Source organism: Lonchura striata, chromosome 8 (assembly GCF_046129695.1).
Source record: "Lonchura striata isolate bLonStr1 chromosome 8, bLonStr1.mat, whole genome shotgun sequence".
NCBI lineage: Eukaryota > Metazoa > Chordata > Aves > Passeriformes > Estrildidae > Lonchura > Lonchura striata.
The window spans coordinates 16,382,014-16,400,412 of NC_134610.1; the positions used below are offsets into that span (position 1 = coordinate 16,382,014).

The 18,399-nt window shown below is 41.4% G+C and overlaps 1 protein-coding gene across 2 annotated transcripts in view; it reads left to right on the forward strand.

Moving 5' to 3' along the window:
- LOC110468366 (unconventional myosin-X) overlaps positions 1–18,399 on the forward strand; it is a 95,197-nt gene that overhangs the window by 65,593 nt on the left and 11,205 nt on the right. For both annotated transcript variants that reach the window (XM_021526276.3, XM_021526278.3), the window contains 11 exons: positions 462–767; positions 4,674–4,713; positions 5,898–6,689; positions 8,680–8,803; positions 9,268–9,511; positions 10,328–10,423; positions 12,042–12,135; positions 12,742–12,797; positions 14,438–14,580; positions 15,917–16,111; positions 17,821–17,978. In XM_021526276.3, the coding sequence (XP_021381951.1) occupies positions 462–767; positions 4,674–4,713; positions 5,898–6,689; positions 8,680–8,803; positions 9,268–9,511; positions 10,328–10,423; positions 12,042–12,135; positions 12,742–12,797; positions 14,438–14,580; positions 15,917–16,111; positions 17,821–17,978 (2,248 nt within the window). The remainder of the gene's footprint in view (positions 1–461; positions 768–4,673; positions 4,714–5,897; positions 6,690–8,679; positions 8,804–9,267; positions 9,512–10,327; positions 10,424–12,041; positions 12,136–12,741; positions 12,798–14,437; positions 14,581–15,916; positions 16,112–17,820; positions 17,979–18,399) is intronic.

Consider the following 18,399-nt stretch of genomic DNA (forward strand, 5'->3'; position numbering starts at 1 on the left):
AATTAACGTCACCAAATCTATTTTTGCATTGTTTTTGCCTTTCCTGGAGTAATTTGCTTTTGACCACTTAAGAGATGGAGCAATATTTGTTCTCATATAGTAAGGGCATTTGTATGCTTCTATTCTAATAAATCCATACTAAATTATGTGTTTATGTGCAAGGAGACTTTGGGCCAGAGGACCTTCCCTTTCCATGGCCAAATATCTCTCCCTCATCATCTGAGAGTCTTCACAAAAGTAGGTGCCCGTTGAAACAAACTATTGGTGGATTAGGAGGGAGAGCAGTGAGGTGAATAGGATTTACAGGTAATGAGTGGCAGGAGAGGAGCAGGAATCACATCGCTTCTGACCTGTGTTTTTCAAAAAAGACTTCTCTGTGGATGTGGTCAGTATGCAAGGGCGTGAGAAATGCAGAGCATGTATGACTTAGTGATGCATTAAGTGTGTGGTTCTGTTTTTAGGAAGAAGTATCAGAAGGTGCTATCCAGTGTTGTTATAATCCAAAAGAACTACCGAGCGCACTTCTGGAAGAGGAGCCTGCAGCGCCTGAAGGCCTCTGCGGTGACCCTGCAGAAGCACTGGCGTGGCCGCCTGGCTCGCAGCCGCTACCAGCACCTGCTGCAGCAGGAACTCCGGCGGAAGCAGGAAGCCGAGGAGAGAAGGAGGCAAGAGGAGGAAGAGCAGATCAGAAGAGAGGAAGAGGAAAGACAATGGCAAGAAGAGGAGGAGCGTAGGAGGAAGCGGGAAGAGGAAGAGGTGAAGGAAAGGTACAAGATGGTATCTTGCGTTCTGCGTTGGGTTTAGACAATTTAAAGGGGAGCATTTTAGAATGAGTTTTCTCCCTTTGCTTTAACTAGTCCCTTACCACCAATAAGGAACGAATACAAGTAGCTATAAGTGAAAAAATAAGTTTACTAATAAGTGAAGCTGGAACAAGTGAAAAAAAACAGTAAATATTCACTATATACAAAATTGCTAAATCTCACAAACTCCCTGAGAACAAATTGAAACCTAAAATGGTGGAAATACACTTTTCCAAGATGGCACCCACCACAGGCAATGGTGCATAGGGAGTCAAAGGGAAATGGCACCAGAGCCTCCCCCTCAGGATGATGGCCCTCACAGGTGACCGTGCTGTCAGGAGACAAAGGGGAAGGATGGCAGGAAACCCCCATGGGAATGAAGGAACTTACCCACCAGTTCTTGTGGCAAATGGAAGTGGTGCTGTGTGTGGGGTCAGCTCTTCTGCTTGCTGTACTTGCTGGACTCTGCTGGGTTTATTATATAAATTTATTTATTATATATTATTATAATTCATTTATTATAGAAATTTCAGCTTATAATTGTGTGATAGTTTGCTTTTCAGAAGTAGTTATTCTACGTTTAGGCTTGTTATGTACTTTCACAAAGGGGGATCTCATCAGACTGTGTGGCAAATATCAGAAAATTCTAAGGTTAGAAGCACTCACCTTGAGTCCTGTGTGCAGTTTTGGGCACCAGAATGTAAAAAACGTGTTAAACTAGAGAGTGTCCAAAGCAGAGCAGTTGAGGATGGTGAAGGTCTGGAGGGGAAGCTGTATGAGGAGTGGCTGAGGTCACTTGATTTGTTCAGCCTGGAGAAGATGAGAGTGAGGAAAGACCTCATTGAGGTTTTCACCATCCTCACAAGGGAAAGAGGAGTAGGCTCTGCTCTCTTGACTCTCATGCCCAGTGACAGAACTCGAGGACATGGCAGGAAGCTGAGTTAGGGGAGATTTAGGTTCAATACCAGGAAAAGATTTTTCACCTAGAGGATTGTCAGCACTGCAATAGCCTGACAGAGTTCAGGAAACATTTGGACAATGCTCTCGGGCACATGGTGTGACTCTTGGGGTGTCCTGCACAGGACCAGGAATTGGACTTACTGATCCTGATGGATCCCTTCCAACTCAGTGTTTCATTCTATAATAAAAGGAAGGATCTATCTAATTTATTTGCTATAGAGTGTTTTTGCCCTTTAGTTCCCTGACCATGAGAGATGTGTTCAACCCAGCATCATGTCAGAGAAATGTCAGTGTTTCTAGGAATCAGGCAAACTAATTTTATTTTCATTTTCTAATTAATGTTAAATGGCACCTGAGTGAATAGCCAGAATGGTACTAGCAGACCAGTTTGGCTAACTTTTGAACATCCATTTGACATAAAAGATGAGGGGGAAGTCCACTGAGAACAAGCAAAAAACAACACATATGTAGAGACAAAGTCAGAAGGACCTAGGTGCAATTTGAGCTGTAGTGAACCAGAAGTTGGCATGCAGTTATTGTATATACACTTTTAGCAGAGGGGAGACATGGAACAATTTGGTCTAACATTCAGCAGGAAGAAAATAATGTTGGGAAAAATGAGGTATTTGATGCTATTTTTATTTTCCCCAAAAGCTTAACTGTTGGATATTAAATATAATTAGGAAGGATGTACAAGATTCAGAGTGTACCATGGAAATAAAAGGTTAGAAAATGCTCAGATAAATCAAATGATAAATTATAAAGAAGGTATGGGGTTTCGGTGAAAGTAATGTTTGGGTACTTCAAGAACTAGCTAAAGCAGTTTAGAACAGTAGCTATTCTCTTTCTTCTCCTCTGTGGATAGTAACGTGGTAGTAGTTTTTCCATAAAAATGGAAAATACCAAACAATTATGACCCCCTTTTAAAATGGGAGAAGGAAGAATAAGGGAATTGTGGACCAGTCAGCCTGACCTCAGGAAGATACTGAAATAAATGATCAAACAGTTGTAAATGCTTGATAAAGAAATTAAGCCAATGTGGATTTCTGAAGAAAAAACAGCATTAGAGTTACCTGTTTTCTTCTGTGGTGTCTTATGGCATGTCTTGTGGACAGGGAAAAACCATGGAGGGTAGGTAACTTGACTTTGGGTAGGTGGAAGCTAGGTAAGGGCTTTGATATGTTACAGCAATACTCTTAAGATGCTTTGAAGAAATTTGCTTTGGAAAATGTATGTGAAGCAAGATTATGATTTTTGGTTTTACTGTATTTAATTAATAAACAATATTATCTTTTTGTTAAAACTCTTGAATGGGGTTTTTCCATGATCCATGCTGGATATAGTACTGGATATGTTTTCATAAGAGTTTGGATGAGGAAATATGAATATCCTTATTAAATTCACAGATAAAGCCATCTGCTGAGGGGCTGTAGGCATCTAGCCTAGGATTACAGTTCAGATAATTTTGGCAAGTTAAAGGATCTGAAAATCAGGGTGACTTTTGGTACAGACATATGCAGATTTACAGTCAGGCATAATCAAATGCATGGGGAGTGGAGGAGGAATGCTTACTTCAACAGCAGGAGGAAGGTCTGGAGGCTAGGTTGGATATGTCACCAGTGTCATGCTGTGTGAGAGGAAAAAGCAAATGCTCTCTATAAACAGAGTTGTTTTCTCTAAGATAGGTTGATTCTTCAGTACCCTTCAGTTGGAGTACTGTCCCTAGTTTTGGGTATCACATTTCAGGAAGAGTGTAGCTCAGTTGATGATGACTAGAAAGCTGGAAGAAGTACCAAAGGTTTAAAAACTGTGAGCAACAGTTGCAGGAATTAATATGTAGATTATAGGTGGTACTCCTAATGTGTTTTAAAATGGTTGTGCTTTTGAGCTCTCTTATCATTTAAGGCAGTTGTTTTACTCATGACGACTGCTAGGGATCCTTCAGTAGAGTTGAAACCATCTGGTTCTCACTTATGTCAGCTTTCATTTACAAATATTTCCTGAATTTTTTTTTGAGAGTGTGAGCACAAGAGAGAGAGCTTTAAGGACTTTGTGACTTGCAGCTGCAGTTTAGAATTTGGCTGGGAAAATCTGCAAGGCCTGGGAAAAAAATATTGTTGCCCTCCTGTTCTCCCTGCAGTTGAATTATAGGTTTGAAAGTCACTACTGGCAGTGGTAACTTTTCTCCATCCAGCAGCATCCTATTCCTGCTCCCTAAGCATGACCCTGGCTTTTATCTGTCTGCTGGTTCAGCTGCATACTTGCTCTGGAAAAACTGGCCATAGTGATAGCTTTGCTTTGGAGTATAACCTTTTTGAACTGGGTAGAGCTGCAACACCGTGGGATAGTTTTTTTCCTCTGCTCATGTTTACTAACAAACTCTGACTTTTACAGTCTTCACTAATAAACTGGATTTTGCATGCCACTGAGAAGTTATGTGAGCTGGGGCTTTAATACAGTAAAAGCAAAACAAAACACAAATTCAGTGGTAGTATTGCAATAACTCTGTTTTAAAAAAATGAACAGTTTCCTGAAATCTGTCCATTACAAACATACAACCTCAATATTCACAGATTTATTGTACTTCAGAAGATTCTGTTTACATTTATTGTGAGTCTGATTTGTCTTTCTGTCACTGTTTCCAATGTCCTTCCTGGTGTGTTCCAACTAATCCAATTTCCTAATTGATCTGAAAGTTAAGTGCATGGGGAAAATCTGTTATATCCACAAAGGTCATGCCAACCACAGAGAATTGGATTTTTACTAAATTGCAAAAGCTTTTAAATCAGTCTTACAGCAAGTACCTCATTTTACCTTATGCATGGAGGGATGATGTGTCCGTGTAATTCTGAAAACCTTACATAGGAGAACTAGGTCTGTCTCTGACTGTTACGTCTTGTTTTTTGACAGAGAAAAGGACCAACTGAATGCACTACTGCAGGTGGCCCAGGTAAGTTTAAAAGTTGTTCTTTTCACATGTTTTCTTGTGAATATCTGTTAAGAGACCTTCATTGCCTCCACTTTGCCTGGATACTGATACTGTTATTGTGACAACACCATTTAAAAAATGGGCTTTGTTCACTCAAAACCTGCAGGTGTTTGGCTTTGGCAGAGGTGCATAGAATTTACAAGATAGGCCTTTTTTCAAGGCTCTTGTATGAGCTTGCATTGATTCTATTTGAAAATTTCCATATTGAACATACAGCATCCTATTTTTATCTTTACTGCTTGAGCTTGTTAGATAACCTTGTGATGTGCTACACTGTGACACAGTGTGTTTTTCTGGATTGTTGCCTATAGCAGCCGAAATAAGAGTGCAGCCAACTGCTGCCATGGCTAAAATAAACCCCTTGTAACTGATCTAATTGTTGGTACTTGACATACCAAAGAGCAGACCACCTACCCCGAGGTGTGTGAAAATGGCTGTGTGTCTCATTGGTTTTTTTCCCATACCACTTGTTCCCCAGTTTCAGACATGTGTGTTCAGGAGAGATTAGAAGCATAGAAATGCATTCATCCACAAGTAAGAGTTTACCAGCACTAGATAAATAAAGAAAACAATGATTAAAGCTTAAACGAGCCAATATATTGACTGCATTGTCTTAAGTCCTATCAGGAAGTACAAGAAATCCTAATTTTTACTTTTTCTCATGTTTGTATCTGTACTCTTGTGTATGTTTCAACATCATAATGAAATTTCCAGACCTCTTAATGAATTTCTGGGAAATCTTCAGCTCATAAATAGTCTATGCATATATGTATTCATATATAGTTGCTCTCTCCTATATGTATGTGAGTTCAAAAAGAGAGAATGGACTTTCAGGCTGCTTTTATTCAAATTGCAGTGTACAGTGACCAACAGATAGAGAGGCTTTTCTAAAAATTCACTGAACCCAGTGAGCCTCTTTTGTATGATTCCTAATAGTGGTAGATTGCTGTGAAAAAGGAAGTACCTGAAGATCCAGTAGTTCTACCTTTATCTTTAACACCATGAATAGTTGCAGGATGCTTGGAGTCATCTTTCTGCAGATGGTAAGTATAAGGCAGGCACAGGAGATGGGAAGAATGAAAGTCCAGGCAAGGAACACAGACAGGTTGAAGAAAGTGCTTTAACCCTGTTCTAAATTCTTTAAGGTGGAAACTGTAAACACTGAGGAGGTGGATATTCCCCTGCAAGAAGAAGAGAGACGTCAGATGGAGGAGATCTTAAGACTGGAGAAGGAGATTGAAAAGTTGCAGCAACAGAAAGAGGATCACATGTCTGTCATCTCTGAAGACACCAGGCATGAAATCTGTCGGCAGCGAGAAGAAGAGATACAGAGGTTGGAAAAAGAGGCATCAAGGGTTGCCCAGGAATTCTTGGAGCTGCTGGATTTTGGCAATCTGGATGAAAGTGTGCAGAATTTAGAGTGCTCACTTTCTAGTGAGGGGACACTCAACATTGACTGCAGCCTGGTGGCACCACTGGCTGAAGAAGAAGTGGATGAGGGTTTTCATGCTGATGATGAAGGACGCCCAGCTTCCAGTTTGGTGGTCTCAAATGAGCATGGCACGAAAACCAGTGGTAACTACTCAAAGGAAGTTGCAAACACAAGCCTTTTGCTTCTCCAGAGGGAAGTGGGAGAGGTTGCCCCTGCTCCAGGACTGCCTGTGGAAAGAACCACTAGCCCAAAGGAGCAGAAAGCCCTGTCTGACCCAGCAGAAAGCATTTACAGCACTGTCTCTGATACACAGAGGCGTAACAGTGGAGAGGCAGGAGAGCCCATTTACACCTCCCCCCCTGATGTGGAGTCTGACTATGACCATGAGGAGTTTGATGGATATGGAGATGCAGGGAATGCCTCAGCTGAGCCTCTGAATGATGAGGAGGGTCTGAGACACTCACATGGTACCAGCCTGGACTCCAACCGTGGCAGCCTGGACTCGGTGAGAATCTCTCTTTTCACCTTCCTGGACATTAGTGTGACTTTGTTGATATTTGTCTTCTTATTGTTTGCCTGCTTATTCTGGGTATAGTTACTGATATGCAATTCTCTCTTATATCAATAATCATCTTGGAAAAAAGGGAAGAGTCATAGATAGGCTGAAAGCCAGAGGGCTTGTGATTGTCTGGTGTCTGCTGGCACACAAGCTAGTACATGTGTACCTATTTTAGATTGCTTCCATTGCCATATGTTAATGTAACACTTTTTAGAAGGAAGGAAAGCAAACAGCTGGCATTTTGTAGGTGTATGTTCTGCCTTAGAGAGATTTCACAGAAGGGTCCTAAGGTTCCAGTGTGCAATGACAAGAGGAAATGGGAAAGGCTGGGGCTTGATTTGTCTCCATCACTAAAACTTCTCTTGTTCTAGGTCTGTTCAGAGTCAAGGGTTTATTTTCAGCTGCTGTGTACAAGTTAAGCTATTCTAAAGCTGGAAGAAATTACTGTGCTGATTAGGTTGGATCCCAGTGCACACAGCCAGGATCACTGAACCTTTTCATTCCTGCTGCAGGGACAATGACAAGGTGGTAAAGCTGGGCTATTGGCCCCACACTTCAGCACCTCAGCTGAGTTCCCACACTGGTCTGGACTTCCTGAGCGTTCTCAGGGCAGCTGCTTAATAATGTAGTGATAAATCCTCTTACAGGACAGGATGTCAAAGCCCACATAAGATTGTGAGGAGTTCAGGTGTGAAGCCAATGACAACCACAAAAATACTTCTAATAAATGATATCCCTGAGAAGAGACATTTGAACTACAAAATACCTTTTTTTTTAGGAGCTCAATTTACTTCCTTCAGTATGATTTTTCAATGACAGATTGTGACCTTTCTTAAAAAATTTGCATGGTTGTGCTGTTTGCATTTCCCTGATGTCAGCTGCCAGCCATCCCAATTTTTTATGGGATCTGCTTGAATAAAGGTACCTTCTCTGTGGGCTGGTACTCACAGATCACTGTCAGGTAATCTTCAAATCATGAATCATTCTGTCACAGCTTAGGCTGGTTTCTACCATTCTCCTTAAAATGCAAATAGAAGTGGAGGGTTTCATTGGGCTCATCAGTGAGTAATGGAAAAGCCAGTTGATAGTTTGTCATAGTGTGAGCCACAGGAAGTGATAACCACAGCTGAGTCAAGATCCCATCAGTAGCTGCTGTTCCAAGACTGCCTGGTTTTTGAAACTTAATGCCAAGGGAGAGAATGGATGAGTGGACCAGGGATGAGACAAAAGAGGGTCACAGAGAGAAGACAGAAGAAAAAAATCAAAAGAAGCAACATGTGTTTGAGGAAGGAAGAGGTCTAAGGAGTTGCCTTCATTAGTATGGAATTAACAAAGCAAATTGAAGGAAATTTTATTTAGGGTAAAGGAAATTATTTTGTGTGTGAAATACTTTCTCATGGCTGAGGGCCTTTATCTAGTTGGAGAATAGAGATAAGTAAATTCAGTACTATTATTTCAGTAATTCAGATTGATGTTTTTAGGGTTCGGTTATCCTGGACTGTGCTTTTTTTTCCTGATCAACCCAAAGCAAGTAATTTCCTTGCTGGGGTTAAAACATGTTCCATCTTGTCTGTCATTGTGGCCTTTCTGCCAGAAAAATCAGAAAACTTCTCCAAAATGAAAAATTCTCTCATAATCCCACCAAATTAGATTTTGCAAGGTGGGCTGTGCCTTAAAAACAGGAAGTTCTGTTACTGCAGGGAACTGGAGCTTTCTAGCCATGTCCACTGCTCTCCTTTCAGGTATGAAAATTCCATGCTCTTGCTTTAGGCATTAATGGATAAGCTGTCAAGCCTCTGCTTTACTGTAGTGCTTTTTTTTGCAAAGGGACTAGATGTAGTTTTGTACCTTCTGATCAAGTGACTTCTGTTAACTGCTCCACTTCTGCTGCGACCAGGAGAACCCAAGTAGCCTGTACCTCTTCTTTTTTCTTTAGTTTCTGGAGAGTGAGGAAGAAGTGGATGTTTACATTGATACAGATGAAGAGTTTTGTAATGGACGAATCACTATCTTCAATGGTTCGGGTCCGCCCTATTTTCACAGTTACCTCTACATGAAAGGTAAGTGGATTTTGCCAAAACCGTGGATGGATGGGATCCAGGAAACCTGCTTTCCTCTTCTGTTTGTCCGGAATCATCATCTTTATTTGCTTTTAGTTCTCAGTTTATTCTTCTTTTTTTTCCTTCTTCTTTTATTTAAAACAACAAATAAAGTGATAGCTGGATGTCAGAGATATCTTTGCCACTGAGACTTAATTGTGCCTACTTGGTATGGGCTTAAATGATTCATTCTCGGCTATGAAACTGAAGTCAGAACAAGAATACTTGAGTAGTGCATGTATTTCTATATTTTGCTTTTGTTTCACTAGTTTTGTTCAGTTTTTTCTATGTTTGGTTTCTCTCCTTCAGTTCCTTTTTTTGACGTAGGAACTGAAGTGGCAGCTGTTCCTGCCCAGGAGCAGGCTGAGAATGGAAGCATGGCCCCTGTTGCGTGTCTGCTGAAATGTTGCTCCCTCGCTTTGCAGGCGGTCTCATGAACCCGTGGCGGCGCCGCTGGTGTGTCCTGAAGAACGAGGCCTTCATGTGGTTCCGCACCAAGCAGGAGGCCCTGAAGTCAGGCTGGCTCTACAAAAAGGGTGGGGGCATGTCAACCCTTTCACGCCGCAACTGGAAACGCCGCTGGTTTGTGCTTCGAGAATCCAAGCTGATGTACTTCGAGAATGATAGCGAGGAAAAGCTGAAGGGGACTATTGATATCAGAAGGGCAAAGTGAGTGCAGAAAGAAATCCCTTTGAATCCTAGTATTCACTCTCTAAATCAGTAATGAAGGGTCCAGTGCTGCTGTTCACTGGCCTGTGTGTCTCCCATGGTGTTTGGAGAATCAGAAACAAAGGAAGAAAAAGACAATTACAGCATCTAGTTTTACTCTGGAGGGAGTCTGCAATTACTTGATAGTTCTTTTCCCAGCCTTGCCTTTCATAATCCAGTAGAAGTTCTTTCCAAGCCATGGATGGAGCCAGACCAGGAGGTGCTAATTAAGTACATACCCCATGCATTCTCTCCTACCCAGACTCCCATCTGTTTTCTGGCTTCTCCAGGCATTTCACAGAGGTATTATGAAGCTCACAGTGGGATCTGAATTTGGCAGCATGTACTGTGCCTTTTCTTGAGTCCTGAATGCTCTTTCTGCTGCCATAGTCAATTCCTCAGCTCATGCTGTAAGAAAGGACAGACTGGTCACCTTTTAGCATTATGCAGACCTGTAAAGTACCAAAAAGAATGGCACACCTGACTTTGTAAACAGATCTCTATATCATCCTCCCTGTTATCTCTTCTTCCCTTTAGTCTGCTGGTGTCTTGAAAATCCATATAATGCCTTAAGCTTTGGTTTTTAACTGTACAGATCTTTTTAAACATCTTGATGTGTATTGGCGGAATTTTGTATTTCTGTCAGAGTTACAAGCCATCTGAATCATGCTTTCCCTTCTGTGTGGTGGAAGGGCATGATGTGAAAGAATCGACCTGGTGGACTTCAGGCCTGTGAAAGGTTTTCAGCTTTGGCTTTTGTGCTTTCTTGTGTTCCAGAGAGATTGTGGATATTCATGAAAAGGAGAATGCCTTGGACATTGTGACAGAAGACCGAGTTTACCACATTGTTGCAGAGTCACCAGAAGATGCTAGGTACAGCAGGGAGTTTTGTTAGGTTTGTTTGTTCGGTGCAGGCCTGACACAGCTACTCATCGGAGAGTTTGAGAAACAATCAATTCCCTTTTGCTGGAGAAAAGAGGGGATTTGTTCCATAGTGTCATTTTATGCTTCCTGGGACGTATCACACCTACTTTGGGGACTTGATGTTACAGCTACCAAGGTTGTGGTTCAGTCTGGCAGTCACAGGACTGCCAGCTTCTCATGTGGCTGTGAGCATGTGGAATTCAAGGGTTACTTCAGCAGACACACAAACCTTAATATAAACTGGAACATCTAATAGCTGATTTATTTATTTAATGGAATCTGGAATCAAACAAAAAGTCTATTCATGTTGTCTGTAAATGATTGCGAGAGCAGCTGGGTTTTATCCAGGAGACAGAAAAAGGCTGCAGCTTATCAGAGTCTGTAGTGTCATCTGATAAAATCTTCCCAGTGCAAAGCAAACAAGTGACTCACGTCCTTCCTTCTTGGCATCCTGGCCAGACAGTGGGAATCAGTTGTTTAAGGGCAGGTTGGACAACCTGTCCTGGCTATGCAGAACCAAGTTAAGAGGTTACTGTCCCCAGCCACTCACGTGTTCCCACTTTTACCAAGGCTTTTGCTCTCTCAGCCCTGATGTAACTGTTTCTCTGATCTACTGGTTCTGTGAAGTTATTTTGGTTTTATTATTATTTTGGTGTAGGAGAGAAAGGGGGAAAGTGTCTGGATACAATTTAACTGAAATAGAAGAACAGCCACATGGACAAGAAATGGGCAAATTTAGGGAGCAGTGGTGGAACGAACAGTAACTTCTTAACCCGGAACATCCACAACTGCAGTAGGCATGCCCTAAGATAACACTGCAGAATTGTTAGGATGATTGTAAACCAATTGTGGCCTCTGTCTGTGCCCTATCAGTCTCTCTTCTGAGGGAGAAGAAAGCACCGGCACTTGCAGTGGCAAAGGGCAGATTAGCAGATGTCACAGAGGATCCAGTTTGAGAATCCTCCGTAAGTATGGATGTTTGCTGATCTCACTGGAAGCTGCAGATAAGAATCTGGTTTCTTTGCAACAGTTATTAGCCTCTAGATATGTCTGTAAGAAAAGTCCTTTCACAGACAAAAAACTTCACTCCAAATTCACTTATAAACAATCCCATGATTAATTGCCAGCCATATGACTTTCAAGTTTATTAGCAGATCAGAGAGAGACTAATCAAGAAGGCTCCCAGACGTCTCTAGGACTCTAGTCCAGGAAGATTCCCAGCTAACCCTGTTTTTACAAGTTCTGTATGCTCTTCTCAGTCTGCTGACATGGGCTCCCTGTAAAGCCACTGCCTACTTAGAGTTCTTTGAATAACAAGTGGAAAACTAGATTTTGCAGGAGCAGCTGTCAGTGGGTTGAGGAACATGCACAGAATTTTCATGAATAAATAAGGAGGAAGGAAGACGTTGGAATCTGGTATGATCAGCCCAAGAGATGTTTTGACATAGCACTCAGGAAATTGTGAATGAAGAAATTTTCCCACTGAAATCTTTCCAGGTTCTTTGATCATGTTCTTGAGCCAGTTTCACTACCGACAGTTTAACTCTGATTCTGTTTTGATTGGCAGTGGCTGGTTTAATGTTCTGAGCCGAGTACACAGCGCTACAGCACAGCAGCTGAGGGAAATGCAGGATGAGCAGGCCAATCCAAAGAATGCTGTGGTGAGTTACTGTGCAACCAGCCTGTGGGCATGCTTGGAGCCCTCTGTGTTTAACTATTTGTGCATGTTTTTCCAGCACATGCAATACTTCTTAAGCAGTGTAAGAGACTTGGACATTGGTAATTATAAAGAAACAGCAAAGCTGGTAGCAAGGAGGGTAAGCAGTGTGGAACATGATGCTTGTTGTGGGTTACTCGGTTTGATCACAAATAGCTCTTTTCAGTTGGAGGAGAAGAGGGAGGCTGCCTCACACAGATAAAATGTCTTTGGATGGGACTAGTCTGGGTCACAGTTATTCCAGACAGAAGATAGCAGTTGGAAAAAAATGGTGTATTTATGTATTTTTCCAGTACAGAGATAATAGCTAAGGTTATTTCAGACCTTCATAATACCCTCTGGAAACTTGTAACTGTTTTTCCTCCAGTCCTGTGGAGCCCCTTGCAATCTTAGGCTGTTTAGGGAGCAAGATGATTCCCTTGTGCCTTTCTTGTGTGTTCTTTTCTACTCAAGCTATTGGAATTCAGAGGAATGGTTCCAATTCCAATACTGTTGACAGAGGAGAACACCTGTAATTTAAAATGCAATCTGTGTCTTCTTCACTCTACAGGGAACCCTGGATGTTGGACTTATTGACTCTGTCTGTGCCTCAGACAATCCTGATAGGTAGGTACAGCAATCTGACCATCTCTTAAATAAGAAACTCCCTACAAGATTTTTGTGGGTAAGTCCCTGTTTCCTTTGGGGTTTGTATTTGTTTAAACTCATGCATCTTTTTCTCCAAACAAATAAACATAGCTGAAATCTTTAGCTTGTTTCAACCAACATCACTTCATAGGCATGAAGTCCATATATGTATTCTTTTTGAGTCAAAGTTTTTCCTTCAGCTCCTAAAAGTGAAAACAGCATAATCTCAATGCCAGAAAACTGTAGTTTTATCTGCTACTAGCACTGAACAAATACGTCCAGCAAAAGCAGCACTTGCATTTTTTTCAAGAGTAATTTTGAGTTAATCTTGTAAATTTAGGGGAAAGAAGCAAAATTGTGGAAGAATAATGGAGGAATTTAGAGATCTGTATTATTCTTGATATCTTTGCAATGCAACAGAGCACAGACCTTTAGTTAGTTAGTTAGTTTCAGAGAAGAGATGATGGGATATTTCATATCACTTTATGTTAACATTTAATTATTTCCCACATATTAACAGGTTCAGCTAGGGCAAAGATACTCACCACAGTCCTGAAGTAAAATGTTAGCTATTAAGTTATTTATCTCTGTGGTCTGGGGACAGAGCTCTGGGTTCTCACAGAAATTGCTAGGACTTTATTTTTAGTAGTTTAGAAAATGCATTTCAGAAGTGAACTAAGATTTCATTGATGAAAACATTTTAGGCAGTTCTCAGCCTGTACTCCTCATAATTAATCTGTGAACCTGGTGAAAACTAGGAACAAATAGTAAGCTTAGCAGTCAGAATTTGTTTATGTATGTGCTGAGAAATATCAACATTTGAAGCAATGTTGAACAAATTCTGAGGAGAATGCTTATTCTCAACCAACATTTTTATGCAGCTTATTTTTATACTCCATAGGTTTATGCATTTTTCTAACAGAGCTTGATTGCATATTTTGCTTCATACTTGCATTCTACTTTTCAATCTGTATTTTCTCATAGAAATCTGGTTTTGCTTTCAAAGGATTATGAGTCTATCCTCTTGGAACTGGTCATACTTCTATTTTTCTATTTTCCTGGAAAGCATCAATTCTGTACAGAATTGTGAATGTTCTTTTGATAAGATACCAGTTGCAAGAGATGAACTAAGTCATCCAGCAGCAACAGAACAGTTTCTCCTCTGTTTTGTCAGGATCAGCTCATCTTTTGTAAAACTAGTCTCAAACATGTTTTAGCTGATCCTACTGAGACCAGTGTTTGCTATTGCATCGCTGGTTTTAATAAGTATGAGGAGAATGGCTGTACCAACTCAGCCTGGTGGTACAGGCACTGGTTAGCTCCAGTCAGTCAAAGTCCTTTGCTAATGAGCCAAGGACATTTTACAGCTTCTTATCAGCTAATTAATATTTTCTTTGGAAGTAGTTTTTGAAAGATACTTATTTTCATTTAGCTGGTCTCTGCATTCATTAGTTGGCAGAGCAACTGAAGAAGAGTTGATCTTAAGTATTTCTGCACTCCTCAGTAGTTTGTATTCAGAACGTCTTTCTGTTTATGGGAAGGTAAAAAACATGACTTTGGCTGTACTGTGAGTTACTTGCATGGTTATGATTAATTTTGATGCTTTTGTTTTCTGGCAGACCGAATTCTTTTGTGATCATCACAGCCAATCGTGTGATTCACTGCAACAGTGACACTCCTGAGGAAATGCATCACTGGATCTCCCTGCTGCAGAAACCCAAAGGCGAATCCAAGGTGGATGGCCAGGAATTCCTTGTGAGAGGTGAAAGAAAATGCATGCAATTACATGTGAAACTCATCTTCTGCTTATAATCTGACAGGGAGCTTTGATTGTTTCTAATTCAGTCTAGTGTTTAGCTGCTTCCCAAAAACTCTCATCCTCTGCCCCCCTGCCTTCCTGCCTGCTGTTTGCCATGTCATGTGTGTGCTAGCCTTGGATTTTCTCTAATTCCCTGCCAGGTGGGAAAAAAAATGCTTCATATGTTTTATTTTCTGATGATAGTTCTAGCCAATTTCTGATGATAGTTCTAGCCTAGTCTGGCAAATACCACCAGGGAATAGGAAGGAGCATGGCTGCTGATGAGGAGCAGCTGGCTTAGATGGACTATAACATGACACTGTGGCTTTTGTTGGCAGCTCAGCTCCTTCTGACACCTGTCATGTAGAGAGGGAGGGAGGGAGAGAGATCTTTGTGGGATTGCTGCTGTCCTCAGCTAAACTAACTAACCTGGTTATGGTAAACATAGTGAGGTGAGAAGAATTCTCTCAGGTTGAGCAGAAGGTTTAAATTACATCTTTAGTCAGAGCTTAATTGAAGATGGTGGAGCATGAATAGCGATCGCAAGTATATTGCAAAATATTCACCCATTTGTATTAAATATTTTAAATTTTCTCTATGCTTTGAGCTCATTACATAGTCTTAAATGTATGAAGACACTCCTGATCCAGTCTGTGGAAAGCAAGTGCATGAGCAAATTGCCTTGCATCTTCCAGAAATGTCTGTGAAGAAATAAATGTCATGGAGTGGTCATGGCAAAGCAGAAGGACAGAAGAAAAAGGTTACCAAAATATGGCAAAATCCTTCCACTATTACACATTTCAAGGAGTTTGAATGATACAAAGGAGTCTATTAGACAACAGTTTGAGTACCTTAACTTCAAAATACTTAATTGCAATGCAGCAGTTCCTTTTATCTAGTGTTGTTCATAAGTCAAAGAGAAAAAGGAATGATCCTTTACAGAGTATGCTCTGCTCTTCCTAATAAGATGTCTCTGTAACAGCAGAATAGACACAAAGGCCTATATTCAAGGAAGATCTATATATTTTCTTTTTTTTCTGAGCTCTTTGTTCAGTCCCACCTTTTCTGAACATTTTGTTTTGTGGATGGACATTCCTTTTTTACACCTCTGAGTAGAAAATTATCTTTTTGACAGCTTTAGTAATGCAGGCTGTAATTTCTTTTCTGTTGAAGTATTGAATTTTCTTAATCTTTTTTTTTTCCTTTATTTTGCAACAAATCTAAAATGACAGTGAAATTATTTGTCCTGACCATGGGAGCAAATGATAGACGTAATGACATGTTTGTGTTTCCATGCTAGGCTGGCTTCATAAGGAGGTTCAGAGCAGCAACAAGATGTCCTCTCTGAAGATGAAGAAGCGCTGGTTTGTTCTGACAAACACTGCCCTGGACTACTACAAGTCGTCCGAGCGCACGGCCGCCAAGCTCGGGACGCTCGTGCTCAACAGCCTCTGCTCCGTGGTGCAGCCCGACGAGAGGGTCTTCAAAGACACAGGTGAGAGGGGGACGGTATAAAGAGCAGCCTCCAGGTGCTCCTGAAGAGGGGATGGTGCAGGACTGTCGTGGTGTGGCACGTTGAGAAGGCAGTCTTGGTGTCATCTGAGCCTTTTTGTCTGGCTGCAAACATCTCTGCCCATGGAAACTGAGAGATCTGCAAAGTGTGCAAGTGACTGTAAGGACCTCACACCTGACACAGGTACAGAGTGCTGATGTTTCTCACTGAGTAGAGCCACTGCTTTTCTCAGTGTTCCCCAGGCAAGGTAACAGGTGTGAGTTCCTGTAGTTGACAGTAATTATTAGTACATCTCCAGAACTGTCACTTTGTAGCATGACCTACATTTGTCTCTGAGGTCAGTTAACCTCTTAAATAGCAACAATCCCATACACTGTAGGGGATGTAAAGTGCATGTATTATGGTACCACTCAACTTGATAGAAGCAAAAGATAGCAAAGGCCTGTGTTTGATTTCTGTGCAACATGACAGAGTTCTGGGAGGGCAGGATCTGGCATGATCCTCTATTGCATGCCTTAGGAGTAGGAAGAGAACCCAGGTTATGGGATAAAGGGTGAATCCCCCATATAAAGATTGTGAACCTTAGAAAAAGACTTGAAAAACTGGGCATTTGAATATTGTTGTTTGGGATACCTTTTAAAAGGGCTAGAAGCTGGATGTATTTAGAAAAGTGTGATGAGATGAAATTTATTCTGCTCATTCAGAAGAAAGTGTCTACATTTTTGGTATCAACAGATGTCTATGGCTGCCTTTAGCAGATAGAATTGCCGTCACTTTGACACGTTCTCTCAGGTTGTCAAACATATTTTTAAAAGTTCTGAGAGTTGATTTGGCAATCTGACTAGGCACTTTGTGTGGAGTGGTCATTTTTCAAGTGATTAACAGGATAGTGTAGTCCAAATGTTGTCTGTGAAAGTGAGCTGCCTGGCTGGCAGGGAAGTAGTCAGGTTACACTGCAAGATACTTGCATCTTGGAAAACTGCCTTTGTACCAGAATCTGGACTGGGACTTCCCTGTTGATAAATCTGTTTTGGGAATAGGGATATTAATGTCTACCTAGTGGATTTTAACCAGACACACTCTATACTGCTATGAAAGCAGCAGAGGTTTTTCATCAGCCGCAAGCTACGGGCAAAAAAAGAATCAATGATCTCTTAATAACCAAGTCCAACCATTACCCTAATATTGTCAAGTCCACCACTAAGCCATGTCCCTAAGTGTCACATCTACACATTTTTTAAATGCCTTCAGGGGTGATGATTCAGCCACTTCCCTGGACAGTCTGTTGGCAGTCATATCCTCTTGTTCTACTGCTTGTTACTTGGGAGAAGGGACAGACCCCCACCTGGTTACATCCTCCTTTCAGGTAGTTGTAGATAGTAATAAGTGCCCCTTGAGCCTTATTTTCTCCAAGCTAAACACCCCCAGCTCCTTCAGCCACAAGTCCTCACAGTCCACACAGGACTTGTGCTCCAGACCCTTGCCAAGTTCCATTGCTCTCATTTGACATCCAAGATGATCTGCTTCTTAGCGTTCCCTGGTATCAAGGCTGAACTGATGGACCTGTAGTTCCCCAGAGTCTCCTTTTGGTCCTTCTTGGTGGATGTCACATTTGCTAGCCCTTAATCAGCTGCATAATATGGAAGCCAGTTTCACCTTCCAGCTCTGTTTCCACCTTTGTTTCTGCACAGGCTACTGGAACATCATAGTCCACGGGCGGAAGCACTCCTACAGGCTGTACACCAAGCTGCTGAACGAAGCCATGCGCTGGGCCTCTGCCATTCAGGGGGTCATTGACAGCAAAGTTCCCATAGAAACACCTACTCAGCAGCTCATTCGTGACATCAGGGTAGGTGGCATCCTGCAAATTCCCACATGAGCTGGGAGCAGCCAGACCACCACTGGCCTAAGCCAGTCATTGCTGAGAATGTGGCAGAAAAAGGGGGTTACTGTCTTAAGGGGAAAATGAAAAAGGATAAAAAATAAACTCACACAACTGTGCAACAGAAAAAAACCCCAAATATTACATGAATTTTATCTTGCTAGCTGATATGCATAAGTCTACTACAATTCTGTGCAATTAAAAATTGCATGCAGGATTACACTATCAAGTATTTAAAAATCTCTGCTCCATCCTTTCTGCTCCTAAGCATCCTCCAGACACAAATACAAAAATTTCCATTCCTACCAGCAATCTGACTTCGATGTACCCTGAAGTTCTCTTCATACCTTAGGCTTGTATGGTTAAATATCATGGTTAAATATCAGAG